The 15,630-nt window shown below is 45.3% G+C and overlaps 1 protein-coding gene across 2 annotated transcripts in view; it reads left to right on the top strand.

The window, feature by feature from the left end:
- Positions 1-15,630, top strand: part of EEPD1 (endonuclease/exonuclease/phosphatase family domain containing 1) — a 146,838-nt gene that overhangs the window by 85,028 nt on the left and 46,180 nt on the right. For both annotated transcript variants that reach the window (XM_025380449.1, XM_025380450.1), the window contains exon 3: positions 3,287-3,338. In XM_025380449.1, coding sequence (XP_025236234.1) covers positions 3,287-3,338 — 52 coding nt within the window. The remainder of the gene's footprint in view (positions 1-3,286; positions 3,339-15,630) is intronic.

Raw genomic sequence — 15,630 nt, 5'->3', positions numbered from 1 at the left:
GTGACTGTTTTTCTTTATATTCTTCTGAATGTATTCAAATTCCTCACAGTAAGTAGCTATCAGATACTTTTATAATTTTTTATGGCAAAATGTTTATAAATAAAATTTAGCATTTTAATCCTTTTTAAGTGTACAATTCAGTGGCATGGCATAAAGTACATTTACGTTGTATAATCAGCACCATTCATTGTCTCTAGAACTTTTTTTTTTTTTTTGAGACAGAGTCTCGCTGTGTCACCCAGTCTGGAGTGCAGTGGCGTGATCTCTGCTCACTGCAAGCCTCGACCTCCCAGGCTCAAGAGATTCACCTACCTCAGCCTCCCGAGTAGCTGGGGTCACAGGCATGGACCACCACATCAGGCTAATTTTTTGTATTTTTAGTAGAGATGAGGTCTTGTTGAGAGGTGACAACGTGCGAGCAGCCCTTGCTCGCTCTCGGCGCCTCCTCGGCCTCGGCGTCAGCTCTGGCCGGGCTGGAGGAGCCATTCGGCCCGCCGCTGCGCTATGAGGGCCCCTCTCTGGGGCTGGCCGAGGCCGGAGTCTACTCCCTCTGCTCCAGGGGAAGTGTGAAGAGAGAGGCGCGGGCGGGAGCTGGGACTGCGCGCTGGGCTCCCCACGGGTTTCAGGTGAGTGCGGGCTCAGCAAGCCCTGCTGGGCTTGATCGGAGCCTCCGCTGGGCTTGACCGGAGCCTCCGCTGGGCTTGACCGGAGGCTGAATCTTCGCAGGTTAGTTGGCCACGATAGCAGGCCTCCCTCTCTTTCTCGCTTCTGCTCTTTTTCTCTTGATTGTCTGCGATGAGCTCCTTCTGGGCTGCCGCGGTGCCCAGGTGTGGCAAAGTCCCGTTTGGCGAGTACCAGTGAGAGGTGAAGCCGGCTGGGCTTCTGGGACAGGTGGGGGCTTGGAGAACTTTTTTGTCTAGCTAAAGGATTGTAAATGCACCAGTCAGTACTCTGTCAAAACGGACCAATCAGTGCTCTGTGTCTAGCTAATTGGGTGGGGACTTGGAGAACTTTTCTGTTTAGCTAAAGGATTGTAAACACACCAATCAGCACTCTGTGTCTAGCTAAAGGTTTGTAAATGCACCAGTCAGCACTCTGTCAAAATGGATCAATGCGCTCTCTGTAAAATGAACCAATCAGCTCTTTGTAAAATGGGCCAATCAGCAGGATGTGGGTGGGGCCAGATAAGGGAATAAAAGAAGGCTACCCCGCGCTAGCAAGTCGCAACCCATTGGGGTCCCCCTCCTCGCTGTGGAAGCTTTGTTCTTTTGCTCCTCTTTTACTCCTCGCAATAAATCTTGCTGCTGCTCACTCTTTGGGTCTTTGGGTCTGTGCTGCTGGAACACTGACTGTGAAGGTCTGTAGCTTCACTCTGGAAGTCAGCCAGACAATGAACCCACCAGCAGGAACAAACAACTCCAGATGTGCCGCCTTTATGAACTGTAATGCTCACCGCCAAGGTCTGCAGCTTCACACCTGAAGTCAGTGAAACCAGGAACCCATCAGAAGGAAGAAACTCCGGACACGTCCAAACATCAGAAGGAACAAACTCAGGACACACCGTCTTTAAGAACTGTAACACTCACCGCGAGGGTCTGCGGCTTCATTGTTGAAGTCAGTCAGACCAAGAACCCACCAATTCCGGACACGTTGTGATGTTGTCCAGGCTGCTCCTGACCTCCTGAGCTCAAGCAATCCTCCTACCTTGGCCTCCCAAAGTGCTGGGATTACAGGCATGAGCCGCTGCGTTGGCCCTCTAGAACTTTTTCTTTATCCCAAAGTGAATACAATACCTCTCCATTCTCTTTCTCCCTCAGTCCCTGGTAAGCACCATTCTGTTACTGCAAAGGGGTCCCAATGCAGACCCCAAAAGAGGGTTCTTGGACCTTGTGCAAAAAATTTGGGGCAAATCTATAAAGTGAAAGCAAGTTTATGGTAGAGTAAAGGAATAAAGAATGGCTGGCTGAGGTCAAGCGCAGTGGCTCACGCCTGTAATCCCAAAACTTTGGGAGGCCTAGGTGGGTGGATCACTTGAGGCCGGGAGTTCAAGACCCACCTGACCAACATGGTGAAACCCAGTCTCTACTAAAAATACAAAAATTAGCCGGATGTAGCGGCGCACGCCTGTAAAACCAGATCCTCGGGAGGCTGAGGCAGGAGAATGGCTTGAACTCAGGAGGTGAAGGTTGCAGCGAGCCAAGATCACGCCACTACATTTCAGCCTGGGTGACAGAGTGAGACTGTCTCCAAAAAGAAAAAAAAGAATGGCTAGCTATTTTTATGGTTATTTATTTATTATATGCTAAACAAGGGGTCGATTATTTATCACTTTTCTAGGAAAGGGGTGGGCAATTCCCAGAACTGAGAGTTCCTCCGCTTTTTAGACGCTATAGGGTGACTTCGTGATGTTGCCATGGCACCTGTAAACTGTCATGGTGCTGGTGGGCGTGTCTTTTAGCACTAATGCATTATAATTAGCATGTAATGAGCAGTGAGCGCGACCAGAGGTCACTTTTGTGGCCATCTTGGTTTTGGTGGGTTTTGGTCAGCCTGTTTACCACACCCTCTTTTATCAGCAAGAGCTTTAGGACCTGAATCTTGTGCCGACCTCCTATCTCGTCCTGTGACTTAATGCCTAACCTCCTAGGAATACAGCCCAGTAGGTCTTGGCCTTATTTTACCCAGCCCCTATTCAAGATGGAATCGCTGTGGTTCAGATGCCCCTGACAATTCTACTTTCTGCCTGTGTGAATTTGACTACTCTTAAGATACCTCATGTAAGTGAGATTGTATAGTTTTTGTCTTTTGTGACTGGCTTATCTCACTTAGCATGTCTCCAAGGTTCATCTGCGGTGTGGCATGTATCAGAATGTTCTTTGTTAAGGGTATGTAATATAGTCCATTAAAAGTATGTACTCCATTTTGCTTATTCATTCATCTGTTGGTAGACATTTATGTTATTTCTACCTTTTGGCTATTGTGAATAATGCTGCTGTGAACATTGGTGTGCAATTACCTATTCGAGTTCCTGCTTTCAATTCTTTTGGGAATATACTTAAAAGTGAAACTGCTGGATCATATGGTAAAAATTACTTTCAAATGTAGAAACATTTTAAATACTTTCAAAATGGTCATTTTGATTTAAACAAAAGGTCACCTTAAGATGGCAGGTGACATAGAAATGCAGGATGAAATTTCAGCCCTTTGTTCTTGCGACTTGTTTGATGATCCTTGGTGACATGAAATGATTTGTTTTTCAAGTGTGGTTTTGATTTTTTTCTTACAGCATCAAGCTGCTAGCTGTGCAAGAACTGCTTGACAGAGAGGCTTTGGAAAAGGTAAATATTTTACTCTTCCTTCTACATTCACAAACCAAGAACAGAGGGCCACACATAAGAAAAATTCAACTCACTGTCACCAGAGACAGCCCCTACTGAAAAGACGGTCAGTTATTTTGTATTCCTGACAGTCATGCAGAATTTTAACCTCAGCCCCCTACCTTGCTGACATTGTGTTCACGCCTACAAACTCTGGGTTGTGTGGGGGTTGTGCGAAAGGCAGAGGCTCGCGCTGCAGGGGGCCATACTCTGGAGGAGGCTTTCTGTGCTTTCAACCATTAGGAGCCAGAGGCCTCACACGTTCTGGAGTCTGTGCTGGCCACCTCACTGCATTTCTGCTTGCTGTGTGTTATTATCTGGGTGTAGGGATGATGGAATTGAGACCCAGTGACTTGCCCAAGGGAAATGAACTAAGTAGAAGAGTGATTATTTGAATCCCAATAGTTTCATTTCCAAAACCAGTACTTCTCTATTCAGTAGTCAAGTTTTTATCTCTTTTTAGGCTACTACGGAGGATTGGGAAACTGCCTCCCTGCCCCCAAACTAATGTTTTTTAGCAGAGATGGGGTTTCACCATGCTAATGTTTCACTGTGCCCTGGAAGAGACCCCCAACGTGTCTCGGCTTTCTACGTTCAAGTCAAGCCTGGGGTTGGGGATTTTTTGTCAGTTGTGGGTTTAAGTTTGGCATGCGTGGTGGGGTGGGCTCCACAAAAAGGGCTGGGTGGGCACCGAGGAAGCCAGGGCCCCCTACTTGCCCACCAGGGGCCTCCCAACTGATACCAAGCTCTCAGACCCTGAGGAGCTCAGGACTCTTCCTGCATGTATAGCTGCAGGTGATAATTAGAATCTGTGATGCTAACATGAAGCAACAGCACCCAAACAATACTCATTTATTTTTGGTTAGAGAGACAAGCACTTGAACTATATTTGTTTATTTTTGGAATTTAAAATATTTGAGGGGGCCAGGTGAGGTGGCTCTGCCTGTAGTCCCAGCACTTTGGGAGACTGGAGGGTTGCTTGAGCCCAAGCGTTTGAGACCAGCCTGGGCAACATAGTGAGACCTCATCTCTTCAGAAAATCAAGAAATTAGCCAAGTATGATGGTCCCAATTCCAGGGAGGCTGAGGCAGGAGGATCACTTGAGCCCAGGAGGCTGAAGTTACAGTGAACCAAGATCATGCCACTGCACTCCAGCCTGGAAGTGAGAGCAAGAGACCCCATCTCAAAAATAAAATGTTTGGATTAGTAGTCAGTCTGCTGGTTGACACTAAGACAAATAAAGTATTTAAAATGAACACCAACCAGTGATGTGAGGGGAGAATGGGGCCTGAGCACTACTTTGGATTTGACGTCCCCTCAGCCTCATTTCTATCTTGGGTAAACCAAGGATAGAGCTGCTGCCTGACCTCAGAGAGGCAAAGCGAGAAGCAAATGAGTTAATGTAGCAAAAGGGCTTTCTAAATGCCAAAGCACTCTACTCATATTAATTCTTAATTACTTATATTAATTCTTAATATGCATTCAGCCATTAAAACATAGTGCGTCAGGCTGTAAAAGACATCACTGGGCCAAATGGCAACATTGGATGTGGATAGTAAATGAGATGAAGGTATTGTATTCACATTAACATTTCCTGAAGTTGATAATTGGCTTGTGATCATGTAAGAGAATGGCCTTGTTCTTAGGCAGTGGTTCCCAACCTTTTTGGCACCAGGGACCAGTTTCCTGGAAGAAAAATTTTCCACAGACCTGGATTGCGGGGATGGTTTCAGGATGAAACTGTTCCACCTCAGATCATCAGGCATTAGATTCCCATAAGGAGAGCACAACCTGGGGACCCCTGTTCTTAGGAATTAACACAGGAGTATTTAGGAACAAAGGGGCATGGTTATAACTTATTCTCAAATGATTCAAGAAAAAGATATAGTGACATATATATATCAGACATATATGCTGACGTATATATAGAGAGAGAAAGATGAGAATAACTCATCAAGTAAATGAGGCAATATACAAACAATTGATGCTTCTGTGTAAAGGGGTATGTGTGTTCCTTATATGTTCTTGAAACTTTTTTAGTTTCCCCCCTCAAAAAATTGTCATCTTAGTATTCATCATGGTTATTTGTTTTATTTCTCAATTAAAAAAAAACCATCAGATGGCTGGGTGCGGTGGCTCACGCCTGTAATCCCAGCACTTTGGGAGGCCAAGGCAGGCAGATCACAAGGTCAGGAGTTCGAGACCAGCCTGGCCAACATGGTGAAACCCCATCTCTACTAAAAATACAAAAAATTAGCTGGGCATGGTGGTGCACACCTGTAGTCCCAGCTACTCAGGAGGCTGAAGCAGGAGAATTGCTTGAACCTGGCAGACAGAGGTTGCAGTGAGCCGAGATTGCACCATTGCATTCCAGCCTGGGCAACAGAGCAAGACTCTGTCTCAAAAATAAATAAATAAATAAATAAATAACCAGCCAACCATCAGACAAAGCTGGCAAATGTGGAGCCTAGTGCTGGGGTATATCAAGGATATCAGTATAATAAAAATGCAGGTGCCAAAAATGGTTATGGCTGGGCACAGTGGCTCACGCCTTTAATCCCAGCACTTTGGGAGGCTGAGGCAGGTGGATCATTTAAGGTCAAGAGTTCAAGACCAGCCTGGCCAATATGGTGAAACCCCATCTCTACTAAAAACACAAAACGTAGCCAGGCGTTAGTGGCGTGTGCCTGTAATCCCAGCTACCCAGGAGGCTGAGGCAGGAGAATCACTTGAGCCTGGGAGGCAGAGGTTGCGGTGAGCCCAGATTGCGCCATTGCACTCCAGTCTGGGCGAGAGAGTAAGACCCTGTATCAAAAATAAAATAAAATAAAATAACAGTTATGTCTTTTGAGCTGTGTGTAGACCTGATTTAGAGAGGCTGCTGAGCCAACCCAATCCGTTAGTATTAACTACTTGCAAAACCTAACAGAGAAGTAGGGTCAGGGCTTACTGTGGCTGGTGGCGGAGCCAGTCGTGCTGCCCTGAGGATTAGATTTTGATGCTGAGGATGCAGTGGAGCAGGCCCTAAGCCCACCTTCCTAACTGGATTATCTTGGATTACTTACTTTCTCGTGCCTTAGTTTCCCAGTTTCTAATTCTAATTCTTAACTCACAAAGGTTTTAAGATGACTAATTAGGTAGTTCATGTAAAGGACTTCAACACTGTGCCTGGCACTCAGTGATCTCCAATAGTTAGCTGCTGCCCGTGTTCTTTTCTCTTCTTCCTCCTCCTCCCCCACCCTGATTCTCTCTCCCCAAGTCTGCTGATGATTTTTGTATTGTTCCCTCCATCTCAAAATATGACCGGTAAGAAGCTTTACAAGATGGTCTGAATACGCACAGGGGCCAGCAGGCAGCCAAATTCACTGAGTTTCCTCCTCCTTCCTTCTGTTCATTCATTCATTCATTCCCTTATGCTACAGGCATTTGTTGAGCTTCCAGTGTGCCAGGCAAGTGGCAAACATTTCTTGAAAAGTTCAAAAGCAAACAGTCATTATGCGCTTGATAGCCAGTTACATTTTGAGTGACATATAATATATTACCTGGCGTAGTGCTATTTTGTGCATCAAGATTGGTCCAGTTGAGGCCAGGCGCAGTGGTTCACACCTGTAATCTCAGCACTTTGGGAGGCCGAGGTGGGCGGATCACATGAGGTCAGGAGTTTGAGACCAGCCTGACCAACATGGTGAAACCTTGTCTCTAATAAAAATACAAAAAAAAAAAAAATACCTGGGTGTGGTTGTGGGTACCTCACAGGTACTCAGGAGCCTGAAGCAGGAGAATCTCTTGAACCCGGGAGGTGGAGGTTGCAGTGAGCCGAGATCGCACCACTGCACTCCAGCCTGGGCAACAGAGTGAGACTCTGTCTCAAAAAAAAAAAGGATTGGTCCACTTGATATGCTGGAGTAAGATGAGTTCCTAAAGGGCCTCGTGACTTACAGATTCCCTTCTACCTGGACTGATTAAAGAGCCACCAAGAAAAGTTATTTGTCAAATGTAGAGCTTTGCCACTCGAAGTGTTGCCCACAGACCTGCAGCATTAGAAGCCTGTTAGAAACGTAGAATCTCAGCTCCCTGAATTCAGACCTCCTGAATCAGAGCTGCATTCTAAAAAGCCCCCAGATGATTATGTGCTCGAAAGTTCAGGAACGCTGCTGTAGAGTATCATTTATTATCACCATTGCTGTTATTCACTAGTCAGAAAGAATCTCTGAGTTGTCAATTTGACTTTTATGGCCAATTAAGCTCTTTTTCTTTTTCTTTTTTTTTTCTTTTCTTTTCTTTTTTTTTTTTTTTTTTGGCACCAAAAGAGAGGAAGTAAACACAGTCATTTTATTTGTGAGAACCCAGTTTTTATTTTTAGTTCACCTACATCTTCCTTTCATTAAGAAAATAGTCTTAATAATAGGTAGAGCCAGCAAAAAAGGGCTCAGTTAGACACACATTCTGCAACCCTCAAACCTCTTTTACTGCCATGCAGCTGAGCTTCAAATGACAACCTGCCTTTGAGTTTTGTCATCACTGAACTCCCGACACCCAGCTGTGATAGAGCTGGTCGCTTCTAGCCAGATAGTCCCAACAGTGGGGACCTGCACAGGCCTCCTCTTTTAAGATGGAAGCTATTCTAAAGGGGCCATTTCCTTCACAAATACTGGTAGATTAAATTTGAACAATAAAAGATTTAAATTATGTAAAACCTAATATAAAAAGCTAAAAAGAAGTAGCAGTCTTTTAAGGTCTCATAGAAAATAAGCGCTTTTTCTTGCTAATATTAGGCCTTGTTATTAGGATCTTAGTATTTTAACTTAAAATGACCAGCCATTTGCCTAAGCATTACTTGGTTTTAGGTAGACGGCCTTCCCATTTTTAGACGTGCCAAGGTTTTCCTGTTTTCCGCAGAGCCCGGAGCCAGCTCTGAGGAGGTTCCCAATTGGCAGAGCCGAGTTCTCCTCCCGGTGTGGCCTCTGCTGAACTGCTCTGTCTGGCAGAGGATCTTGCCTGAAGACCCCGGCCCCTTTCCTAGTCTGTGAAACTGCTATCTGTGGTTCCTTCCCACTCTTCAATACCTGGGCTTCATTTTTCAGAGTTGATTTTTTTTTTTTTTTTTTTTTTTTGAGACGGAGTCTTGCCCTGTCGCCCAGGCTGGAGTGCAATGGTATGATCTCGGCTCACTGCAACCTCCACCTCCTGAGTTCAAGTGATTCTCTTGCCTCAGCCTCCTGAGTAGCTGGGATTACAGGCATCTGCCACTATGCCCAGCTAATTTTTCTTTTCTTTTTTTTTTTTTTCTTGAGATGGAGTCTCGCTCTGTTGCCCAGGCTGGAGTGCAGTAGTGTGATCTCGGCTCACTGCAACCTCCACCTCCCAGGTGCAAGTGATTCTCATGCCTCAGCCTGCCGAGTAGCTGGGATTACAGGTGCCTGCCACCACGCCCAGCTAATTTTTTTGTATTTTTAGCAGAGATGGGATTTCACCATGTGGGCCAGGCTGGTCTCAATCTCTGGGCCTCAGGTCACCCACCCACCTTATTCTCCTACGGTGCTGGGATTACAGGCATGAGCCACTGTGCCTGGCCATAGGGTTGATTCTTGACAACATTGTGAAGAGGGGGATGTTTTGCCCTTGTGTACTCAAGTTTTCTAGTATTTTCTCCACTTCCTTGCTTCAGTGATCCTTACTGTGTTTGGGGGCTTTCCTGTTTCATGTACCCTACTTACCATCAAGTCACGTGTTCTGGGAAGAAATGAATGGTGAACACAAGCCCAGTACATAGATACACAGAGACTCTAAAACATAGATCAGTGGGGTTCTAGTTTTTGCCTCTTATTCTTTGTCTTCATTTAGGTGCAGTAGATTGGGTGGGAGGTGGGGGACCCTTGTGGGATCAGGCTTCTGAGTTTCTCTTCTCTCCTAACACTACACAGAGCCAGTTCCCAGACTAGTAAAAGTGACTTGTCACTTATTTTTAAAATGTTATAAACCATACAATTAACAATCTAAATTCCTCAACCAATTTCTTGTTTCGAAAAATGGTTAGAACCATGAGCAGATGATCTAAGATGTGTGAGTGTCAGTGCATGTGACATTGGTCTGAAAAAGTGTTTTGGATTTAGATGTGCTTTTTTTGTCAAGCATCCATAAGGTCCCAAAAACGAGCACTTGCTGTAGGAAGGATACATGTCATGCAGTTCTCTGTTGGTTTTGCTTTGAGAGTGGGACACTTCTGTTTTTCTGAACTTAAGTCACAGGGACTTGTTTCCCAGGCTTTAAACACAGGCCCATCTAATGCCTTTAAATGTGGCATTTCTTAAAAGGAAATAAAAATATTGGTACAGCTTGATTTAGAAAGATCATTTCTCAATGACCCTTTCAAATGGCTTCCTGCAAAGCCACAAACAATAGTTTGACCAGTCATTCCGGCTGGACCGTGGTAGGACCAGAGGGTGGACCACTGGCTGACCCCACCTGAGACCAGTGCCTGCCTGAGAAGCTGCCTGTGTGAGCTGGGCCCTCAGGAGACACAGGCCACCCACCTGGTGACCTGGCCAGTGCTGCCTCTCCCAGGCCATGACTCTGTTATAATTACAAGTCCACTGAGTTCATGCTGTGAGGGCAGAGGTAGGGGTTGAAGCCAGCCCTGCCATTTGCTAGCTGGGGAACCTGTGAGGCCAGGTACTGGCTAGCCTCAGTTTCTTTTTAACATGGAGCTTCAATATAATACCTATCCTATTAGGATATTCTTATGAGAAGTAAGTGAGATGTGTGAGATAAAAGCCATTATGTATATCGTAATACCAGAGTGGCAGTAGCTGGTACTATCCTTTCTACTGCTGATTAGCTGCTGCTGTGGTCGTCGTCATTGGCATCTCGTCCTTCCTTCTCTCTGGGGAAGCCCAACTTGAGATGGATCTGTTGCCATTAAAAGATGTGAAAGAAGTTACATCCTTGCTGCTTCTTTTGCCAAATTGTCTAGGAAAAAATGCCTGTCAGTCCTCCCTGCTGCTACGTGTTTTTCTTAGAATTTCAGCTTTGGAGCCCAACTCCTAGTCTAGTTTTCGTGAAGATGGAGCAGACCTCTAAGATGTGTTAGAGTGCTTTACATGTGTGACAGAGTATGTGCATTTCATCAGCAAGCTTGGGACTAGAAAATACTGAACTTGGGCTGGGCGCAGTGGCTTATGCCTGTAATCCCAGCACTTTGGGAGGCCAAAGTGGGTGGATCACCTGAGGTCAGGAGTTTGAGACCAGCCTGGCCAATATGGTGAAACCCTGTCTCTACCAAAAATACAAAAATTAGTCAGGCGTGGTGGCATGTACCTGTAATTCCAGCTACTCAGGAGACTGAGGCAGGAGAATTGCTTGATCCCGGGAGGCAGAGGTTGCAGTGAGCTGAGATCATGCCATTGCACTACAGCCTGGGTGACAGAGCGAGACTCCATCTCAGAAAAAAAAAAGAAAAATTGAACTTGACGGATTAGTCAGGGAGTTTCCAGGCAAACCCTAGTGGTGCGCAACGTTAGAATGGTAGCTTCCTGGGAATTTTCAGAAGGAAAGAGGATAAGCTATTTTCACATAGATGTGTGTGAATAACTTAAGAATGCAAAGTGCTTGTATCTGTAATTGGTGAGGGTGTTTTCTGAATATACACACATGTACATCCATAAACACTACCTCTCATTACGTGCTTTTGGAGTGTTTTTCACTATGATTTGGACTTGCAATTAATTTAGTTTCTGCAACAATTAAGTCCTTGCTCTGTGCCAAAATTATACTATTTACCAAGGGGGATAAAGTTATAAAGATACATTTGATTATAAAGATACATTTACATTTGAATGGCATAGAATCTCCGAATGTCAGACTCGAGACAGACTTTTAAAACCACCTAATCCAACCCTGTCATTTTGTAGACAGGACACTGAGGCCAAGGGAGTTGAAGTGTCCCCTGCCCCAGGTCCACAGCAGGTGCGTTGGTAATCCGGGACCCATCCCAGTGGACTGGGCTCCATTTCCCAGCTCCTTTAAGTGCAGCCAGCTGCTCATCTTCTATGATCTCATTTAATCTGGACATCAGCCTTAGCAGGCATACTGGATGATCATATCTCTGCATTTCCCCAGGAGTGGGAGCAGGTCCATAGGATCAGTCCTGGCCCAGGTGATGGGGAACCAATGCCCAGGTCATCTCATAGTGTGACTTGTAGCAAAACAGACTTGCACAGTTGGTGTTAGCCTCCTCCAGCAGGAGAGACAGAGAATGTGGGCTGGGGGATAGAGGAAGCAGAAGGAGGTTCTAGGTTCCAGATATGAACAATGTCAAAGGAGCACCTAAAAGTGAAGGAACACAAAGGGTGTGAGGGCTGCCTGGAGACCATCCACTTAGCAGGTTATGGGAGCCATGAGGATATGTGAGAGGATGGAGAACGTGAATTGGACACACCCTTCATTTGGGCTTGGTGTCAAAATGAATTGCTTCAAGAATCTTAACTTGTAACTATATATATACTTTAAGATACTTTTTTTTTTTTTTTTTTTTTGAGACAGAGTCTCACTCTGTCCCTGAGACTGGAGTGCAGTGGTGCGATCTCAGCTCATTGCAACCTCCACCTCCTGAGCTCAAGCGGTTTTACCCCCTCAGTCTCCCAAGTAGCTGGGATTACAGGCTTGTACCACCACACCCAGCTAATTTTTTCTATTTTTAGTAGAGACTTGGTTTCACTGTGTTGCCCAGGCTGGTCTCAAACTCCTGGCCTTAAGTAATCCACCCACCTCGGCCTCCCAAAGTGCTGGGATTACAGGCATGAGCCATCGCCCCTGGCCAGATACTCTTTTTTAAAAAAACACTATGTTCTTTCAAAAATATCAGAATAAGATTCTTAGATCCCTTATTTATTTCCTCCCACCTCTGTCTGCCACACTTAGCCCTTCATGTAGTCAGAGCTGAATTTGAATACCACCTTAAGTGATCAATATTCATATATTTGTATAAATTTGCATTGGGTTGAGCCAGATCAGTGGCTCATCCATGAGTAAACTCATTGTAATCACTTTCCCAGCTAAGTTTCTATCATCAGGAAGCTGGCAACTTCTTGAAAGGGCCGATGAGCAGAATTGGGGGTGGGTACCGTTGTGGAGCCCAGACTCCACTGTATGGAACCTAACTCAGGCTCACTGCAGCCACCACAGCTGCCACCAGCTCCACTTCACAGACTCAGTGCTCAGGGTCCACCCAGCACCTCGCTGCCAGAAAGTGGACGTTTTAGTGAATTATGGGCTAGGCTCTGCGGTTCATTGAACACACACACACATGTTCATTACACACACGTGGTTCATTAAACACACACACACACGCACACGGATTTTCTCCTTATTCTTTGAAAATCATCACAAGATACCAGGTATATTCAGGGACTCTCACTACCTTTTTCTTTTTATGAAAAGCTTTTCTCCTAAGTGAGCAAAAAGTAGAGTCCCCAAACAGGACTTTTAAATTGTCTTTAGTTCCCTCAGCTATCAAAGATAAGCAGATTAAACCATGAGGGTTCATTTTAAATTTATTGCATTGGCGGAGTTTTAAAGCATGATGTGTCACAGTGAAGTTGTGATGAAATCAGTGCCCCTGGCCACTGCTGGGGAGGGCAGGTGACCTGGTGCTGGCCTTTTCCAAGTTCTTGGGCAGTGCATTTCATTAGAGTTTGCGATGTCCCCATCCTTTAACCTGTGATCCTGGTCCTGGGAGTGTATCTTAAGGAAATGATCCATAAAAACAGGGAAATAATAAACATGCTGTGGCATGCTTTATAATTATGAATAAGTAGGAGGCAGTTCAGTGCTGTGTAGGAAGGGAGAGGGTAAAAAACTCCGTGGTAGATCAACCCAAGGGTCTAGTATATATCCATCAAAAACGATAAGATCTTTTAGCCTCATAGAAATGTGGTATAGGCCGGGCGCGGTGGCTCAAGCCTGTAATCCCAGCACTTTGGGAGGCCGAGACGGGTGGATCACGAGGTCAGGAGATCGAGACCATCCTGGCTAACACAGTGAAACCCCGTCTCTACTAAAAAAATACAAAAAACTAGCCGGGCGAGGTGGCGGGCGCCTGTAGTCCCAGCTACTCGGGAGGCTGAGGCAGGAGAATGGCATGAACCCAGGAGGCGCAGCTTGCAGTGAGCTGAGATCCGGCCACTGCACTCCAGCCTGGGCGACAGAGTGAGACTCCGTCTAAAAAAAAAAAAAAAAAGAAATGTGGTATAATATTTGCCATAAGGGAGAATAAGCCATTGTATCTACTGCGGTTACAACTACGTAAAACATATACTTATTCTTTGAACCAGGGTGTATTGAGTACCTCCTTTTGTCAGGGCTTGTTCTAGGCTGGAAGATGCCTACAGCTGTGGACAAGACCTTTCGCTTTCCTATCTCCTGTAGCTCGCATTGTAACTTAAGAGAAAAACCTTAGCAGTGACACAAATGTTTATTCAAATACAGTAGTAATAAGTGCTTTGAGAAAACAAGTTGTCAAGAGGGAGGTCCTCACTTGATGTTCTTATGATATCAAAAAAATATTTAAAGCCAGGTGCAGTGGCTCACATCTGTAATCCCAACACTTTGGGAGACTGAGGCAGGAAGACCACTTGAGCCCAGGAGTTGGAGACCAGCCTGGGCAACATAGTGAGACCATGTCTTTACAAAAAAGTTTTTAAAAATTAGCTGAGCATGGTAGTGTACACCTGTAGTCCCAGCTACTCAGGAGGCTGAGGTGGGAGGATCACTTGAGCCCGGGAGGCCAAGGCTGCAGTGAGCCATGATTGTACCATTGCACTCCAGTCTGGGTGACAGAGCAAAACCCTGCCTCAGAAGAAAAAAAAATTAAAAATAATAATTACATAACCTTTTTTCCATTTTCAGTTTTTAAAATCAATTTAATATTCCTAGACTGAATTTTTTAAGATCCTCTTGGCAGCTGTGACTGGAGGAGCAGGAGGAAGGGACTAGAAGGATGCAGGTGCACAGGGCTAGAAAGGTGGATGGTGCACGGAGATGGAGCCGCCCTGAGTGGCCCAGAATCCTGCACAGGAGACCCTTCTAGATCAGAGCAACCTATGGCCAGTCTGTAGGTGAAATCTGGCCCATAGCTTGTTTTTATAAAATTTTATTGAAACACAAATGTACCCATTCAACTTATTGTCTATGGCTGCTTTTACACTGTAACAACAGGTTAAGTTGTTGTGACAGAGACAGTATAGCCCGTAAAGTCCAAAGTACATCTTATTTGGCCTTTCACAGAGTTACAGTTTGCCAACTCTCGTTCTAGATCAGTGGTGCTTAGCTATTGACCCCTTTAAATATCAGCTGAAAGCTTCATGCCCTCATCCCAGAAAGATACATATATGTCCCTGTCCACACACAGAGGTACTCATTGAGTTTCCATATTCAGAAAGTCCCAGCGCTCTTGAAGCTTCCCCATGGAGCCCTCAGGTTCATACTTCTTGACACTAGTGGAGGTAGGATTCATTTCTTTACCCCCAAAATGTTGAAGTAGCTTCTCTCATCTACCAAATGAGATGAACCCAGTGAGGAAATGAATCAACCCTTAGCAGTGAGGTTTAGTGCCCAGTCAACAGGGGAGCCATTTATGTGGTTAGAGTCCAGTCAGATTTTAGATAATGTCATGTCCCACTGGCACAGAAACAACATCCCATCCATTCTGTTTCTTTGGCTTATGGTTTGACCCCATATGGGTTATTCTAAAGGAATTATCTGGTTTATAGACATCTGTGCTCCCATTCTTAATCCTCTTCTTTCTAGAACCATTTGCTTCCTCTATAACTTCAGACAAATGTAGGTCTTCCTAAACCTCCAATTGTGCTGGCATTTGCCTTCCCATCATTTTTGCCACTGTCCTATTTCTCTTCTTTCCTCTACTGGTAGGTTTCTTTTTGTTGTTGTTGTTGAGACGGAGCCTCGCTCTTGTTCCCCAGTCTGGAGTGCAATGGTGCGATCTCGGCTCACTGCAACCTCTGCCTCCTGGGTTCAAGTGATTCTTCTGCCTCAGCCTCCCAAGTAGCTAGGATTACAGGCATGCACCACCTTGCCTGGCTAATTTTGTGTTTTTAGTAGAGACAGAGTTTCTCCATGTTGGTCAGGCTGCTCTTGAACTCCCAACCTCAGGTGATCCACCTGCCTTGGCCTCCCAGAGTGCTGAGATTACAGGCGTGAGCCACTGTGCCCGGCTCTCTACTGGTAGTTTTCTTAA

The sequence above is a fragment of the Theropithecus gelada genome, chromosome 3 (assembly GCF_003255815.1).
Source record: "Theropithecus gelada isolate Dixy chromosome 3, Tgel_1.0, whole genome shotgun sequence".
Lineage (NCBI taxonomy): Eukaryota > Metazoa > Chordata > Mammalia > Primates > Cercopithecidae > Theropithecus > Theropithecus gelada.
Note: the sequence above shows the minus strand (reverse complement) of the source record. Positions and strands in the feature narration are given on the sequence as shown.